The sequence below is a fragment of the Plectropomus leopardus genome, chromosome 17, assembly GCF_026936395.1.
Source record: "Plectropomus leopardus strain MGB_pleo_1.0 chromosome 17, ASM2693639v1, whole genome shotgun sequence".
Classification (NCBI taxonomy): domain Eukaryota; kingdom Metazoa; phylum Chordata; class Actinopteri; order Perciformes; family Serranidae; genus Plectropomus; species Plectropomus leopardus.
Genome location: NC_142192.1, coordinates 20,542,771 through 20,559,191, shown reverse-complemented (window position 1 = coordinate 20,559,191; position 16,421 = coordinate 20,542,771). Strand labels below are relative to the sequence as shown.

The following is a 16,421-nucleotide window of genomic DNA, read 5'->3' as shown; positions in this document are numbered from 1 at the left end:
CCAGTAATGTTTTATGGACACGTGATGAATTCCAGCTGTTCTGGTGTTTTTGGAGGATCTTATCAATACCACACAATCAGTGAAATTGCACTTATTTGCTGTTCATGTGTGCAAACAAGTGATTCAGGGCACATATGGATGCTTATTAATAACTGTGGGAATGGAAATGAGGCTTGAACCAGCCAGTTCCACAATGACAACATCAAAAACAGAATCAGATCAAATTGAGTTTATTTATATAGCAAATTTAAAAACAACCGCAGTTGACCAAAGTGCTATACAAAATAAATGTCACACAAATGGATTTAAATAGGCACAATAACATCAAAAGCAACAATATTATATGTACACAAATACAAAACAAAATAAGACTGTTGAGATCAATTACATACTTTAAAAGAGTGAATGAATCTGACAAAAAGTACATGCATTCATATTTCTGTCTTTAAGCGCACACAGTTAAGTTGTGAATCTAGTAATGCTTCTGTTGGAGGCCTTGTTGAGGCTTTGTAATAAAGCTTTGAAAAATAAAAGGAAATTTAATAAAATCCTCAAACATCAAACATCAAAATTTATAATCATTCTGGAAAGAAAAAAAAGTTTTAAGGGTAAATGAGGAGCCACAGCATTAAACAGAATCAATATAGAGCTTATTCATTTTTTTAATGAAATAAAATTATACATAATACTGATACTAATACTCTGTAATACTGATGTTTTCCATCAATTTGAGGAGAGAAGGTTATATCATATTCCATGGAGTCATGACACAAAACCTTTTTGTTGTAACATTTGGGTGATTATGATGGCACATTTTATCACTGATTTAGGCTAAAGTAAATATATTTACTGCACAATTAATATCAAACTTTAATATAGTTTCACTTTCATATTTTTCCATTTTTCTTTTCATGTTACATGTTTCCTGTAGTTTTGAGTATGTGGTTTCAAAGCTATGGCTTAGCAAAAAAAAAAAAAAAAATCACTTATAAGATGAGCAAATAGACCCTTTATATTTATTCTGTCCCATCTGACTGATCACAAATTTGTGTACACGACTTTCAGTGTTGTTAACACAAGCTCATGAATTCCATTTGAACGCAACACTTGTAGCAAATACAGAGGACGACTTTCATGTATGAAAAAAATGCAATATAAAAAGGTATATGACCAGTAAAATGTACACAGCAAATGAAAGATACGATTTAATGCGTTTATAAGAGGGTGTAAAATAATTTCCCAGAAATTTCTGAATTCACCTTTGGCCTCCTTTAATAATAATAATAATAATAAAAAAAAAGACGAAAAGAAATTATGGCACACACTTAAGTGTGTAAAGTACCATAACTAAACTCCAGCATGTTAAAACTTAGTTTTGTTTTTTAGACAGGATGTGAACCCACAGCAAATGAAAGATAAGATTTAATGTATTTATAAGAGGGTGTAAAATAATTTCCCAGCCATTTCTGAATTCACCTTTGGCCTCCTTTAATAAAAAAAAAAAAAAGATGAAAAGAAATTATGACACACACTTAAGTGTGTAAAGTACCATAACTAAACTCCAGCATGTTAAAACTTAGTTTTGGTTTTTTAGACAGGATGTGAACCTACTTGCCAATTGTCTTTGCTCACTTTGACTGGTGAAAGTATGTCAGTGGGTTACATTGACACCAGTGCGGGGCTGGAGGGAAGGAGGAGCCGACGAACTGGGTCACATGGTTGCACACTCGACTCGAAACAGTCACTGCAAAACCAGTCCCTCCACCGCTGAGCTGAGCCCGGAGCAGATTTTTTCCTGAACTGTCTCTGAATGGAATACGGCGTATTTCACACACAAGCGGTGTTTTTCACTTCTGGTAGAACAAAACGACGACGAGGACGAAAAACTGCCCTTTTGGCGTCGGTCGGTCACTGAAAACTTCATGCTTCGCTTTCATATGTGAGATTTTTTTTTTTTTTTTTAGTCGGCTACATCTTTGCTAGTCATTGACGACTTATCGTGTTTTTGTTTGTTTTTTTTCTACCGGGTTTATGTGTCGTTAAATGTAAATGTTGTAGCTTAAATAGACAGTTTCTTAACCGGGAGCAGTCAGCGACTTCTCAGTTGCTGAACACAAACAGAAAAACGGCTTCAGCACTGAGGTAGCATAGGAGGAGGAAAACCCCCAAAACTCATAGCATATGGAGTCGACCAAAGCTGGTAAGTGTGCTTTAACCCTAATTTAAATGTCAAAAGTTGCAGCTTGTTGGCGTAACATACTGCCATTATGTCCACTGAAACTGTAAAAGTAGTACGACTAGCTTACTGTGTTACATTTTGGACGGTCTCTTACGCCACATTCATATTAAACATTTCAAAATAATAAAGATTATACTGTGTACTGCTGTGTTAATATTAAACTGGGTTAGGAGTGCCAGTGGGCTGTTGTTATTACCCAAGTAGATGACTTCAGCAGCACTGCAGTCGTCTCCTCTCACATGGACCCATCGGTCTAGCCATGTGCACCTGTGTTTACGCTCCCCGTGCGTCGCTGCTCATTGGCCGAGCGGCTTCGTGACGTCGCCATTGCATAATTTCTCCCGTCGAGCTGGTGTGGGGTCTCGCCGCGGATACACGTGAGGCATCTCACAGCAGCTCGCGGTGACCCAGTTTTCCCGGGGAAAAAAACATGCGGCTCCACGTGGGGGCGTGTTAAAAAAAAAATGTCTTTGGTTATGGTGCATTCAGGGCCCATGGGATACAAAAAGCTCTTTGTATATTATATAGCCTTATTCAGGGCTTTTGGTTGGAAGTATTTCTGGAAATAAGTCATTTTTTTATGTGATGATAATGTTAACTCTGGTTTTTATGTTAACATTGTTGCTTTTTTAGTACAGCTCCCTTTATGACCACTGCAAAATCAAATGATATATTTTCCCCCTCTTAGTAGTTTAGTAGTATTTTAGAGTATTTATTTGGTTTAAGTTGGTCAACAGATTTCCCACTGACTTGTAAGTTTTGAAAACATTTAAAATTTTTCCCATAATGATACTAGAATACAGCATCTTTTTCTGGATTTAGTTTTCCGTCATTGTGTATTTTTTGATAAATAAATCAAATTAACATATGAAGTTCGAAAGTTATGCTTTCTGATTGAAAAAAAACCCTTTTTAATCAATCAGTCAACAAGAAGACACAATGACACAGCATGAGAATGAAAGGGGGGGGGTAGACAAAAACCTAGTAGATAAATAATCACACAAACAAATAAACAAAAAAACATAAGCTTAAAGAGCCCAAGCTCTTTCCAATATTGTCTGGTTTAACACTGGAGGCATTTTTCAAATGCTACATGTTACCTAACACACGGACATTGGATGATAGGCATTTTAAAATTATGAATTAGTGAATGAATTCATTTTAAAATACATCTTTCCCATTTTCAGTCTAAAATAATGTGTTGTAATCAAACAAATGTCCAGTTCACTTTTATGCCGGTACTGCTATTTACTAATTGCCAATAATTGTGTGAAAATTGTTTTTTCAAAAAGAGAGAATGAAAAGCAAATAGAGTACTTAATCTGCATTAATACATGTTTTGTCAGGTTAAAAAAAAAATCTACCCATTTGAAATGCCATTTGTGATGGAGTGCGTTTATGTGAATGGCTGCAGGGAAGGGCCAGACTACCTACCACACACCCTAGTGAAGCTGACATTATGTAATGGCTGTTACCTAATCATTGAGAATGGCAGGAGAAGAAATCAGGTCAGCCTATGTTGAGGGCGGAAAAGCGGCTCAGCGATAGCAGCCGCCTGTCTGCTCTGCTCCTACTGGCTGAAGAAGCTGTTGTCGTAGTATGATCTGCCCTCTTGATGTTAAGCTTGTTGGTTACATAGAAAAAAACTGCCAGGAGGCGGTGACAGTTAAAGTACATTTCATTTGAAGGAGAATAAACAGCAGGGAGTCGGCACGATGACAGAATACATAAAGCAAAAAAGTGCCGCCTACAGAAAAAGTAATATCATCAACAAACAGCACTTGATAAACTGGTGATTACGAGTATTTTTTTTTTTTGCTAAAACACCATAGTTGCAAAACCTTAAGAGATTAATAAGCAGACACATTTGATTTTGTTGCATCTTATTTCTATACAAGAAAATGCAGATAAAAAAGTATTTAAGGATGGAAGTGCTATTTTATATTCTTCTTATTGACAAATTCTATGAAAAAAAGTCCATAAAGTCTCGAATTAATTCAGACAACAACGATCAGAAAAAGGATATACGTTCAAAAAAAAAGCAAAATTAATAAGGTGAAATAAATTATTTTATCTGAAGATGGAATACCTGAAATTTCAGTCAAGCAGCACTTTCTTTCTCCATTGTAACAAACAATGCGTTTGTGTCTTAGCACTTTCTGACCTCCCCGTTCTTTGTGCCAACAAATTCAGACTGTAGTTCTATTTTTAAGAAAGTTTCTGTAATTTTACTTAAAACAGCCGGGTACATTAGTTTTTATGAAACATAACTCACACAGAAGGAAATACTGAATAATTGGCATTATTTCCCAAACCACTGGCACAGCAGTTTTAATATCTTAATTCAACGCTTTCATTTTTATTTTGAATTATCTCATATGCAAAACACCTCATGTTTGTTTGTTTTTTATGTTTCTACATTGTGAAAAAAGAAAACCGGAAAAAAAACGTTCACTCTCTGAATATATTCAACTCACGATGACTATATGACTGATGCCTGAAATATTTAAAAAAAAATGTCAAAAATAAGGAATTTTCAATATAAAATGTGGTTATCAAACTTAAAGTTACAATTTTACTGAACTAATTATAGTGGAAGTATTGTAGGATTTATATATGACTGACATTTTTTAAATGAACTTTAAATAAAATAAAATTAAGTACCCCTTGCAGTACTCCAAAGTACCCCTAGAGGTATCTGTACCCCCGTTGGAGGAACACTGCTGTGTGTGTATTTGTGACAGCAGGATGGTGTGTGTGGGAGTGAGTCAAGTAAACTACTCTGTGTGTGTTCATGGTTATCAAAAAAAAAAACACGTCACCCAGTGCAACAGTTTTGCACATTGATGTGTTTTTAGCAACAATGTTTTGGACAATAGCTCTGTGCCACAGAGGAGTAAAGCATATCTCCAGCACAGATCTCTGCACAGTGTTGCGCTGTCGCTGCGTTCTCTGTCATCATGGCCCATTTTCTCTCCGTTGTACACCAGGAGGCGTAATAGCCTACATCAGCTCCTCCAGCTCTGCCTCCAGCCCGGAGTCCTGCCACAGCGACTCCTCCAATGGCAGCTACCAGTCGTCCTCTCCGCCCCACGGCTCCTCGCCTAGCCGCCACCAGCTGAGTCAGCGGGCTGACCCCACACTCCCCACCGGGGGCCAAAACCTTCCAGGGACCCAGAAAAGCGTACGCTCCTCGTCCACTGCAAAATGTGGCATCACAAGTAAGCCGCCGTCACGTGTTATGGTTTTTGTTTTTTATACTTGCTTTAGACTTTAGAAAATGGTTGGTGGTGATATGAAATATTAGTTAAGCAGCTAACACGTTCAAAATCACTAGTTTGTTCCTTTTCAAATGGACTTTAAGAGTATTTTATTGTATCAATCAGAAATCAACGGCCTGGTGCTGCTGTGTAAGGTCTGCGGCGACGTGGCCTCTGGTTTCCATTACGGGGTCCATGCCTGCGAGGGCTGCAAGGTGAGGGCGGGTGCTGGACTCCCTCCACACACACACACACACACACACACACACACACACACACACACACACACAAAAAACACAGAATCAAAATATTTTTCACTCCTGCATGGTAATGAGGGTCGCAGAGACTTTGGTCTGCAGCTGAATTGGGTCGCTGCAGGCGTAGCCATCTGCACAGCTACAACCAGAGACTCTGTGAAACTAGTTCACTCTCGCCATATTTATATCAGCTGCCCCTCATACTTCACTTTGCTGCGTGACCTAGTTAACAGTGGGGCGCAGCGCCCTGTGACAAACACACCACAGTACACCTTAGAGGAGGAGCACACGTACATGATTTAGACTCCTGCGTTGGTTAGCCTAAGTTGAACAATTTTATTGAAATGTAAAGCGTGCCTACGCACAGTTCTCTCCTCCCTCCGCCTGGTCTCATCCCAGTGTGCTCTTTGTTTCTGTGAACACACAGGGCTTCTTCAGGAGGAGCATCCAGCAGAACATCCAGTATAAGAAGTGCCTTAAGAACGAGAGCTGCCCCATCATGAGGATCAACCGGAACCGCTGCCAGCAGTGCCGCTTCAAGAAATGCCTGATGGTGGGGATGTCCAGAGACTGTGAGTACCTCTTACTGTCAGGCTCATTAGAGCGCCGCTCATTGATTCAGCCTTTCAAGAGCACAGTCACTTAGATTTCCTGTTAGCGTGTCATGTTTGTTAACAGTCATAGCTTGTACTGTTGTTTTTCCTCAGTAAAATCAACATTTTTTAACAGTTACTAAACACCCTGTTGTGTTTAAAAGGGGAATTAAATTAGCTGGTATTATTCTGCCTTAAAGTATATATATATATCATATATATGGAGAACCAAAGTGTTCAAAAATAAACAAAGAAATAAGAAATTATTAAACATATATATTTATATGAGTTATACACATAAATGTGTAATCAAATACATTTTTACAGCTCACATATGTGATATTTAATATGTTGTTAAACCATTGTGAAAACAGGAAGAAGTAATGCTTGAAAACAACGAGCCAGTAAAATTCACTGATTAGATATTTCACAATTGTATTACTGTGTACTAGATTCTGTCTGTTTATTTGTTTGAATGTTGTTTTGAAAAGTTGTATTCATTTAACAATGAACTCTTACTTACTTACTTACTCTTACTGCCATAGAGGGGACTTAGGAGAGATGTATTTAAAGACAATATTTGTAATGTGTGTAGCAGAAGCCAAGATATTTTGATCCCACAGTTCAGCTCGATAGCACGTTTTTGTTACATTTCTATCTAGTAAAGTGCTCACCTCTTTTTCATAGTGTGACAATGACATGTCATGAATTTCTTCAAAGTCTCTGAATTCAAGTTGAAATTACAGCTGATAATATCATCAAGATGAAATATTAACACTTGTTACTCTCCTCCTGAGCCACAGAAGACATTTCTTTCAAAAAGTTTTCACAGGCTAAGTAGCACTCGCCAAAGTGAAGTAAACTGGGCTTGCTGTGTAACATTGTGCCCTATAATAACTTAATTATGATGCGTGTCCTCAGTCATACTGGGTGGGTTTTTGAAGAATACAAATTGATAACTCATTACTGTCTTACTTTTGTAGAACTGTACAAAAAAAATAAAGATGAGTCCGTCTGAAATGATTCTCTCCTCACTGTCCAGCTGTGCGCTTTGGCCGAATCCCCAAGCGTGAGAAACAGCGCATGCTGCTGGAGATGCAGAGTGCCATGAACAACATGATGAACAACAGCCAGCTGCACAGCCAGCTGCACAGCAGCCAGACGTTACCTATCAGCAAACCTCTGCCGGCCAGCGCCACACAACCTACCTCAGAGGATGCCGGCCCCACCCCCACCTGCTCTTCATCCTCGTCACCGTGCTCCAGCCAATCAGAATCCAGCCCCGACCCTGAACCCACCGTGGCCATGGACACCAGCCCCAGCTCGGCGTCGCCCAGCTCGTCCGACAGCGGAGAGGAGGAGGTGATCGGCTCGGTGACCAGGGCCCACCAGGAGACCTTCATGTACAACCAGGAGCAGAGCAGCCTGACAGCCGAGGTCCCGCCCCCCACGGGGCCCCTAAACAGAGATTCAGCCAAAAACGTCAGTAACTGTGGGACAGAGGAGCGGCAGGACACCTGGAACCACCACAACAACCTGGTCACCATGGCAACACAGGATCCACCCTCCAGCCTGGGACCCCAGGGTCAGGAAGACAACAACACCAACCACTGCCCCTTCAGGATGGCGAGGAGTGCCGCCGCCACCAGCCACTGTCCAGCCTACACACACGGAGCTTTCGGAGCCCCGTCCTCAGAGGGACCCACCAACTACAGTGGGCCCCTGTGGAGAGGAGGCAACAGAATGCATCTGGTAAGATACAAAGAGGCGAGAGAGGTGCAAATCCTGTTCAGTCTGCTTTTGTAATAAGCAGTCAGTTTTCATGTTTACCCTTCTGTCCTGCCCTCAGGTTTGTCCGATGAACACCTCTCCTCACGTCGACCCTCAGAAATCTGGCCACGAAGTGTGGGAGGAGTTCTCTCACAGCTTCACCCCAGCTGTCAGGGAGGTGGTGGAGTTCGCCAAGAAGATCCCAGGCTTCAGAGACCTGTCTCAGCACGACCAGGTCAGCCTGCTGAAGGCTGGCACCTTTGAGGTACGTTGTAATTCTGTAAGCCTCGGATATTTGTCCGTTTGCATAGAAAGCTGAAATTGTGATGTCCAGGGCTGCGCCTTTTAAAAACAGAAATTCAAAGCATCAGTCGGAGACCTAAGTTGACACAGTGCTTCAAGTCGAGAAGTCGTTTTTTTTTTCTTTTTCCCAGATTTTGCTGTATATTGAGCGCTCTTGACTTTCATGCTACTCTTTGGTAATGGGAGCTGCGGGGGAGCGAGGAAATACTTCTGCTTAGAGGTGGTGAATTTTCAGCTCACAGCAGCTTTATATGACACAGTCCCTGGTTTTTGTTTAATATCTAGTGTTGGCAAAAAATGTTGTTGCACATTCAAGACCATCATTAACGCTATTAGCTTGTTAACTATTTTACTTGAATGCTGCTGTCACAGTCCGAATGTCCCACGGGGCCCATTCAAACTTAAAAACTATGTCTGGGAAACAAAACAAATCATCATCTGTTTATATTGAACAGCCAAATCTGATCGTAATTGTGAGTCAGGTTCGGCCCTCGTGATACTCGGAACAGCTGTCCAGAGACTGACAGAGAGGTGTTTGCTTCCTGCAGGTGTTGGTGGTTCGCTTTGCTTCTCTCTTCGATGTGAAGGACCGCACCGTCACCTTTCTGGGTGGGAAGAAGTACAGTGTGGACACTTTGAGGGCCATGGGGGCCGGGGACCTCCTCAATTCCATGTTTGACTTCAGTGAGAAGCTCATCAACCTCGGCCTCAGTGAGGAAGAGATGAGCCTCTTCACCGCCGTGGTTCTGGTCTCTGCAGGTGAGCTGGATTTGGTTGTCAGCAAGTACAGTACAGTGTAGATAATGTTAACGTACATAGTACAGACCAATATACCAGTACGTAAACTAAAGCAGCGATGGTCAAAAGTTTGACTCAATGAAAACATTAATGCGAGAAAAAAATTGCTCTGGCACCGTGCGTCACGCTGCAGGAAGGAATCTTGAGGTGACATAAAAAAAAAAATAACTTGGGGAATAACTTAAAGCAGTGTTTCCCAAACTTTTTGTGTGACCCCTTTTACCAATTCCACGCCAACGTATGCCCCCTTTTTACATATCACTGATTTCAGTGAATGTCTTTTCCTTTTGATTCAATGCGTAATATAATTTATTTTTTATTAAACGTGTTCCTCTTGGAAAACTGTTAACAAGGACCAAAATAAATTGCCACAAACAAACTTTTTTTATTCCTTTGAGCTGGCGATTGTTGTGGCAGGCGGCATTATGTTTTCAGGTTGTCCGTTTTTCCATCGATACGCCCGACAATCTGTCGGTCCGTCGGTCCATCCGTTCATTACATTCTTGTGAATGTGATAACTCAAGAACACTGTGAGGAAATTTCTTCAAATATGGAACAAAAATCTGCTTGGACTCGAGGATGGACTCAAACGTCAAGGTCACTTTGACCCCGTCTGTCTTATTCTTGTAAACGCAATATCGTAAGTACGCCTTGAGGGAATTTTTGAAAATTTGGCACAAACCTTAACTTGGGCTCATAGGTCAAGTTCAATGCGCATCTGTTTCATTCTCATAGACGCGATATCTCAAGAACACCTTGACGGAATTTCTTCAAATTTGGCACAAATTGCATTTGCAACTCTCAGTATAAAAAGAAATTCAAACAGCGCACACATCCTAAAGTTATAAAGACTAGATGCTGGACCAAGCAAAAATAGGTATGAAAGAATAAATAAAGTCTGCACACTAGTGTATGCTTCCATGAGAATTTATTCGATGTGGAGGTAATCGTGTAAATTTTCATGGGAGCATGCACTAGTGTGCAGACTTAATGTATTCTTTCACATCTTTTAGTCTAACACGGTAATTATCCGTTTTCCCAGATCGCTCAGGCATTGAGAACGTGAACTCGGTGGAGGCCCTGCAGGAGACACTGATCCGCGCCCTGCGAAGCCTCATCACCAAGAATCACCCCAATGAGTCAGCCATCTTCACCAAGCTGCTGCTCAAACTGCCCGACCTGCGCTCCCTCAACAACATGCACTCTGAGGAGTTGCTGGCCTTCAAGGTTCATTCCTGAAGTTTCCTCCAGTACTTGACTACCGTGACACAAACTATACCGGCCTGTGACTGGAACCTGGAGGCCACACGGACCACCGGCTGCGCCTCACCTCCCAACAAACCACACCTGCACCTCCACACTTCTCCCATGAGACTTTAGATTCTGTTCCTTCAGTCTATAAATTGAACTAAAGCTCAAACCTGACATTTAAAGGGGGAAGAAGACCATAAAATGTTCTTGTACTGTACTGTAGGGCGTAACAGCCTGTGTGATGGTGATGCATACATACAGACACACTGATTGATGTATATGTTTCTCGTGTTTGTGTGTAGCATACTGTATGTTTGCAACTGTACAAACATTAGAAGCACTTTTCTGTATAGTGTAGACTGGTATTTTTTGCATTCATAGTGCAATATGTGACTGCTTTTTGATTTTTTTAGCCGTATAGTGAGGAGAAACTTGTGTATGCTTTTCAGTGGCACACGTTAATTTGAATAGGTGCTGCGCTCATGTGATAAAGGGGAAGTTAAAGAGCTAAAAAACTCTCCGGACACTGAAAGTGAGAAACTGAAAGAGTTAGAATTCTCTTTAAAAAACAAGAAAAAAAGCAGACGACAATGAGAGGAATGTGGACATAAAGCTGCTAAGAGTCCCAGAAAAATAAGAGAATGTTGTTTAATCTGAATGAATTAGGGAAGCAGGCTTGTTTTCACGCAGTCATGCTATGCTGTGTTTTTGTCAGTTGCGGGTCATTATTTTCTAAATTATTTGGGCATTGTGACAAATCAAATGGGTCAGTGTCACTCTTTTGCTTGCTGACTTATAGTCAGTGGAAACTGAGAAACACTGAACCAATGGAGAACCATTTTCCCGTATATTTTTCTCCTAAAGAAACAAAAAAAAATCTGAAATCCTGGTGTCTGCTGTTCCTGTGTGTCCCAGGTTGTGTTGACTTTCCTACCTGCCAAGCAGTCGAGTCAGACATGCTAAGTTGCTGTCGGACACTGGGCGGTAGAGAAAGCGTCTCGCAGTAACCAGTGACTCCCAGTTGCTTGAATAAACATTTCTGTTTTACAAAACTGTACAGACTTTAGCTGAGTGTAGTTAAACTGAATAGGTAGGACTATTCCACATAAAATATTGATTGTAATGTCACTGAAGTGATTGTAATGTAAAGAAATAAGCTGAGTCGAGATGACAGCTGAGTTGCTGATGTTCGGATATTTTTGCGATGCCATCTTTTTGTTCCCCGTCAATGAATTCAGAATGTCTGGTCTTTGAATATCCAGAGCTTCTGTCATTGTCTTAACATTGCTGACATGTGGTTCTATTCTCCTCTGTGAAAGGATTGCAGTATGCGTAGATTTCTATATAAATATATACATACTATCATACATAACTGTATAGATGAATAAATCTATATAAATAAATTTTATAAATGCAGTGTATGCTGTGAAGTGGTTATTAGAGATGTATGGTCATTTAGTAGTAGTACATTTAGAAGCAGAGTTAATGGATTATATGAGGACTGTAATCACTTGTTTAACATGGAAGGGGACATAGTTCAGTCGAGACCTTCATTGACCCCAACCTTCAACGGGGTGAGAATTTCCCCTTGGTGAAATTATTCGAAACTAAATGGCTCACCTAACCAACATTCGAAAGTATGATTTTCTTACGACGTACCACAATTTCATGTTTTTTTGACATGCTATACAATGACTTGTGCTAAAATATGAAATGTTTTTGCACAGTATACTCTACTTATATTGTGTTTTGTTTTGTTTTTTTGAATAGTTGTCAAATCTAAATGGTCATAGTCAACTTCTCCACCACAACCTTGGGCACTTAGTGGATCTGGTCTGTTCCTTTGGACTCTCAGTCCTGCACATCTCCAGTCTCAATCTCCAAATCTCAGATCACCTGGTAATAATTATGGACATTGACCTCCCCACTCCTACGCCCAAGGAGAAACAGACAATCACCTTCAGAAATATCAAATCCATCTACCCCTCTGAATTCTCTGCTTCACTATCAACTGCCATACCCCCCTCACACATCTAAAAACCCACTGATCTCATCAGTTACTTCAATCACACCATCTCCTCCTGTCAAGACCATTTAGCTCCCCTTAAATCCAAAACAGTCACATTCACTCATTCCCGTTCCCTGGTACACCCCTGACCTTTACCGAATGAAATCCTGTAAGCGACAGTTGGAAAGACATTAAAAGGAAAACCCACCTCACAGTTCACCTTCAAGCCTACACCAACTTTTACAAAGACGCTCCTAACTCAGCCCCGTCCACCTACTACTCAAACCTGATTAACTCAAGCTCCAATAACCCCAAGGCTCTCTTCTCCACTATCAATAAATTCCAACTCTCAAAAAGTCATACTATAGCATGTCACCTAAAATCACATGAAGTCATACAATAGCACGTCATTCAAACTCTTCTCAAAACATAATGCTATAGCACATCATGTCATACTAGAGCATGTCATGCAAAATTTTTACAAAATGTCATACTACTGCATGTCATCAAAAATCACAACAAAATGTCTTACTACAGTATGTAGTTCAAAATCCCATCAAAACTTGAGATGATAGCATTTGTTCAAAATTGGGTTTAAAAAGTCATACTATAGAATGCCGTTCAAAATCGCTTCAAGACGTCATACCGGAGCATGTCATTCAAAACTGCATCAAAATATCAATAGCATTTAGCGGTATGGCGAAAAAAGTCAAAATTCGACCACTCCTAAAAATGGCTGAAAACGACATAGAATACCTTGTAGAGACGCATCATTACACACAAAGGCCAAAAATCTCATATTTTAGCATGTCGAAAAATGGCCAAAAAGGCAATAGTATAGTATGGCGAAAAAAGTCAAACTTTGACCGCTCCTAAAAATAGCTGAAAATGACATAGAATAGCTCTTAGAGACACATCATTGCACGCAAAGTGGGAATAAAGGCCAAAAAAAGCCAAAAAACTCATATTTTAGACAAAAAGGCAATAGTATAGTATGGCGAAAAAAGTCAAAATTTGACCACTCCTAAAAATGGCTGAAAACGACATAGAATAGCTCTTAGAGAAGCGTCATTGCACGCAAAGTAGGAATAAAGGCCAAAAAAGGACAAAAAACTCATATTTTAGTATGTTGAAAAAAATGGAGAAAAAGGCAATAGTATAGTATGGCGAAAAAAGTCAAAATTTGACCGCTCCTAAAAATGGCTGAAAACGACATAGAATACCTCTTAGAGACACGTCATTGCCCGCAAAGTAGGAATAAAGGATAAATAAGGCCAAAAAACTCATATTTTAGCATGTTGAAAAAAATGGAGAAAAAGGCAATAGTATAGTATGGCGAAAAAAGTCAAACTTTGACCACTCCTAAAAATAGCTGAAAATGACATAGAATAGCTCTTAGAGACACATCATTGCACGCAAAGTAGGAATAAAGGAAAAAAAAGGCAAAAAAACTCATATTTTAGCATGTTGAAAAAAATGGAGAAAAAGGCAATAGTATAGTATGGCGAAAAAAGTCAAAATTTGACCGCTCCTAAAAATGGCTGAAAACGACATAGAATAGCTCTTAGAGACGCGTCATTGTACGCAAAGTGGGAATAAAGGCCAAAAAAGGCCGAAAAGCTATTTTTTTAGCATGTTGAAAAAAATGGAAAAAAAAGGCAATACTATAGTATGGCGAAAAAGGCCAAAATTTGACCGCTCCTAAAAATGGCTGAAAACGACATAGAATAGCTCTTAGAGACGCGTCATTGCACGCAAAGTAGGAATAAAGGATAAATAAGGCCAAAAAACTCATATTTTAGCATGTTGAAAAAAATGGAAAAAAGGCAATAGTATAGTATGGCGAAAAAAGTCAAAATTTGACCGCTCCTAAAAATGGCTGAAAACGACATAGAATAGCTCTTAGAGACGCGTCATTGCACGCAAAGTAGGAATAAAGGCCAAAAAAGGCCAAAAAACTCATATTTTAGCATGTTGAAAAAAATTGAGAAAAAGGCAATAGTATAGTATGGCGATAAAAGTCAAAATTTGACCGCTCCTAAAAATGGCTGAAAACGACATAGAATAGCTCTTAGAGAAGCGTCATTGCACGCAAAGTAGGAATAAAGGCCAAAAAAGGACAAAAAACTCATATTTTAGCATGTCAAAAAAAATGGAGAAAAAGGCAATAGTATAGTATGGCGAAAAAAGTCAAAATTTGACCGCTCCTAAAAATGGCTGAAAACAACATAGAATAGCTCTTAGAGACGCGTCATTGCACGCAAAGTAGGAATAAAGGCCAAAAAAGCCCAAAAAGCTATTTTTTTAGCATGTTGAAAAAAATGGAAAAAAAGGCAATAGTATAGTATGGCGAAAAAAGTCAAAATTTGACCACTCCTAAAAATGGCTGTAAACAACATAGAATAGCTCTTAGAGACGTCATTGCACGCAAAGTAGGAATAAAGGCCAAAAAAGGACAAAAAACTCATGTTTTAGTATGTTGAAAAAAATGGAGAAAAAGGCAATAGTATAGTATGGCGAAAAAAGTCAAAATTTGACCGCTCCTAAAAATGGCTGAAAACAACATAGAATAGCTCTTAGAGACGCGTCATTGCACGCAAAGTAGGAATAAAGGCCAAAAAAGGCCAAAAAGCTATTTTTTTAGCATGTTGAAAAAAATGGAAAAAAAGGCAATAGTATAGTATGGCGAAAAAGTCAAAATTTGACCACTCCTAAAAATGGCTGAAAACGACATAGAATAGCTCTTAGAGACGCGTCATTGCACGCAAAGTAGGAATAAAGGCCAAAAAAGGACAAAAAACTCATATTTTAGCATGTTGAAAAAAAATGGAAAAAAAGGCAATAGTATAGTATGGCGAAAAAGTCAAAATTTGACCACTCCTAAAAATGGCTGAAAACGACATAGAATAGCTCTTAGAGACGCGTCATTGCACGCAAAGTAGGAATAAAGGCCAGAAAGGACAAAAACTCATATTTTAGCATGTTGAAAAAATGGAAAAAAGGCAATAGTATAGTATGGCGAAAAAGTCAAAATTTGACCACTCCTAAAATGGCTGAAAATGACATAGAATAGCTCTTAGAGACGCGTCATTGCACGCAAAGTAGGAATAAAGGCCAAAAAAGGACAAAAAACTCATATTTTAGCATGTCGAAAAAAAATGGAAAAAAAGGCAATAGTATAGTATGGCGAAAAAAGTCAAAATTTGACCGCTCCTAAAAATGGCTGAAAACGACATAGAATAGCTCTTAGAGACGCGTCATTACGCATAAAGTAGGAATAAAGGCCAAAAGGACAAAAAACTCATATTTTAGCATGTCAAAAAAAATGGAGAAAAAGGCAATAGTATAGTATGGCGATAAAAGTCAAAATTCGACCGCTCCTAAAAATGGCTGAAAACGACATAGAATAGCTCTTAGAGACGCGTCATTGCACGCAAAGTAGGAATAAAGGCCAAAAAAGGACAAAAAACTCATATTTTAGCATGTTGAAAAAAAATGGAAAAAAAGGCAATAGTATAGTATGGCGAAAAAGTCAAAATTTGACCGCTCCTAAAAATGGCTGAAAACGACATAGAATAGCTCTTAGAGACGCGTCATTGCACGCAAAGTAGGAATAAAGGCCAAAAAAGGACAACAAGCTATTTTTTTAGCATGTTGAAAAAAATGGAAAAAAAGGCAATAGTATAGTATGGCGAAAAAGTCAAAATTTGACCACTCCTAAAAATGGCTGAAAACGACATAGAATAGCTCTTAGAGACGCGTCATTGCACGCAAAGTAGGAATAAAGGCCAAAAAAGGACAACAAGCTATTTTTTAGCATGTTGAAAAAAATGGAAAAAAGGCAATAGTATAGTATGGCGAAAAAGTCAAAATTTGATCACTCCTAAAATGGCTGAAAACGACATAGAATAGCTCTTAGAGGCAGCGTCATTGCACGCAAAG

General features: G+C 39.4%; 1 protein-coding gene across 1 annotated transcript; it reads left to right on the top strand.

Moving 5' to 3' along the window:
• Positions 1-1,729: 1,729 nt before the first annotated feature.
• nr1d2b (nuclear receptor subfamily 1, group D, member 2b) lies at positions 1,730-11,887 on the top strand. Its single transcript, XM_042506647.2, has 8 exons — positions 1,730-2,200; positions 5,230-5,460; positions 5,626-5,714; positions 6,184-6,328; positions 7,392-8,101; positions 8,199-8,384; positions 8,971-9,181; positions 10,263-11,887. Exons 1-8 carry the CDS (start codon positions 2,182-2,184, stop codon positions 10,457-10,459), a joined length of 1,788 nt encoding a protein of 595 aa, XP_042362581.2. The 5' UTR covers positions 1,730-2,181; the 3' UTR covers positions 10,460-11,887.
• The last annotated feature ends 4,534 nt before the right edge of the window (positions 11,888-16,421 follow it).

Bases quoted from the DNA above. Each gene is read 5' to 3' on its own strand.
- nr1d2b (XM_042506647.2), top strand. The intron at 8,102-8,198 runs GTAAGATACAAA...TCCTGCCCTCAG, and splicing joins GAGGCAACAGAATGCATCTG to GTTTGTCCGATGAACACCTC. The intron at 8,385-8,970 runs GTACGTTGTAAT...TGCTTCCTGCAG, and splicing joins TGAAGGCTGGCACCTTTGAG to GTGTTGGTGGTTCGCTTTGC.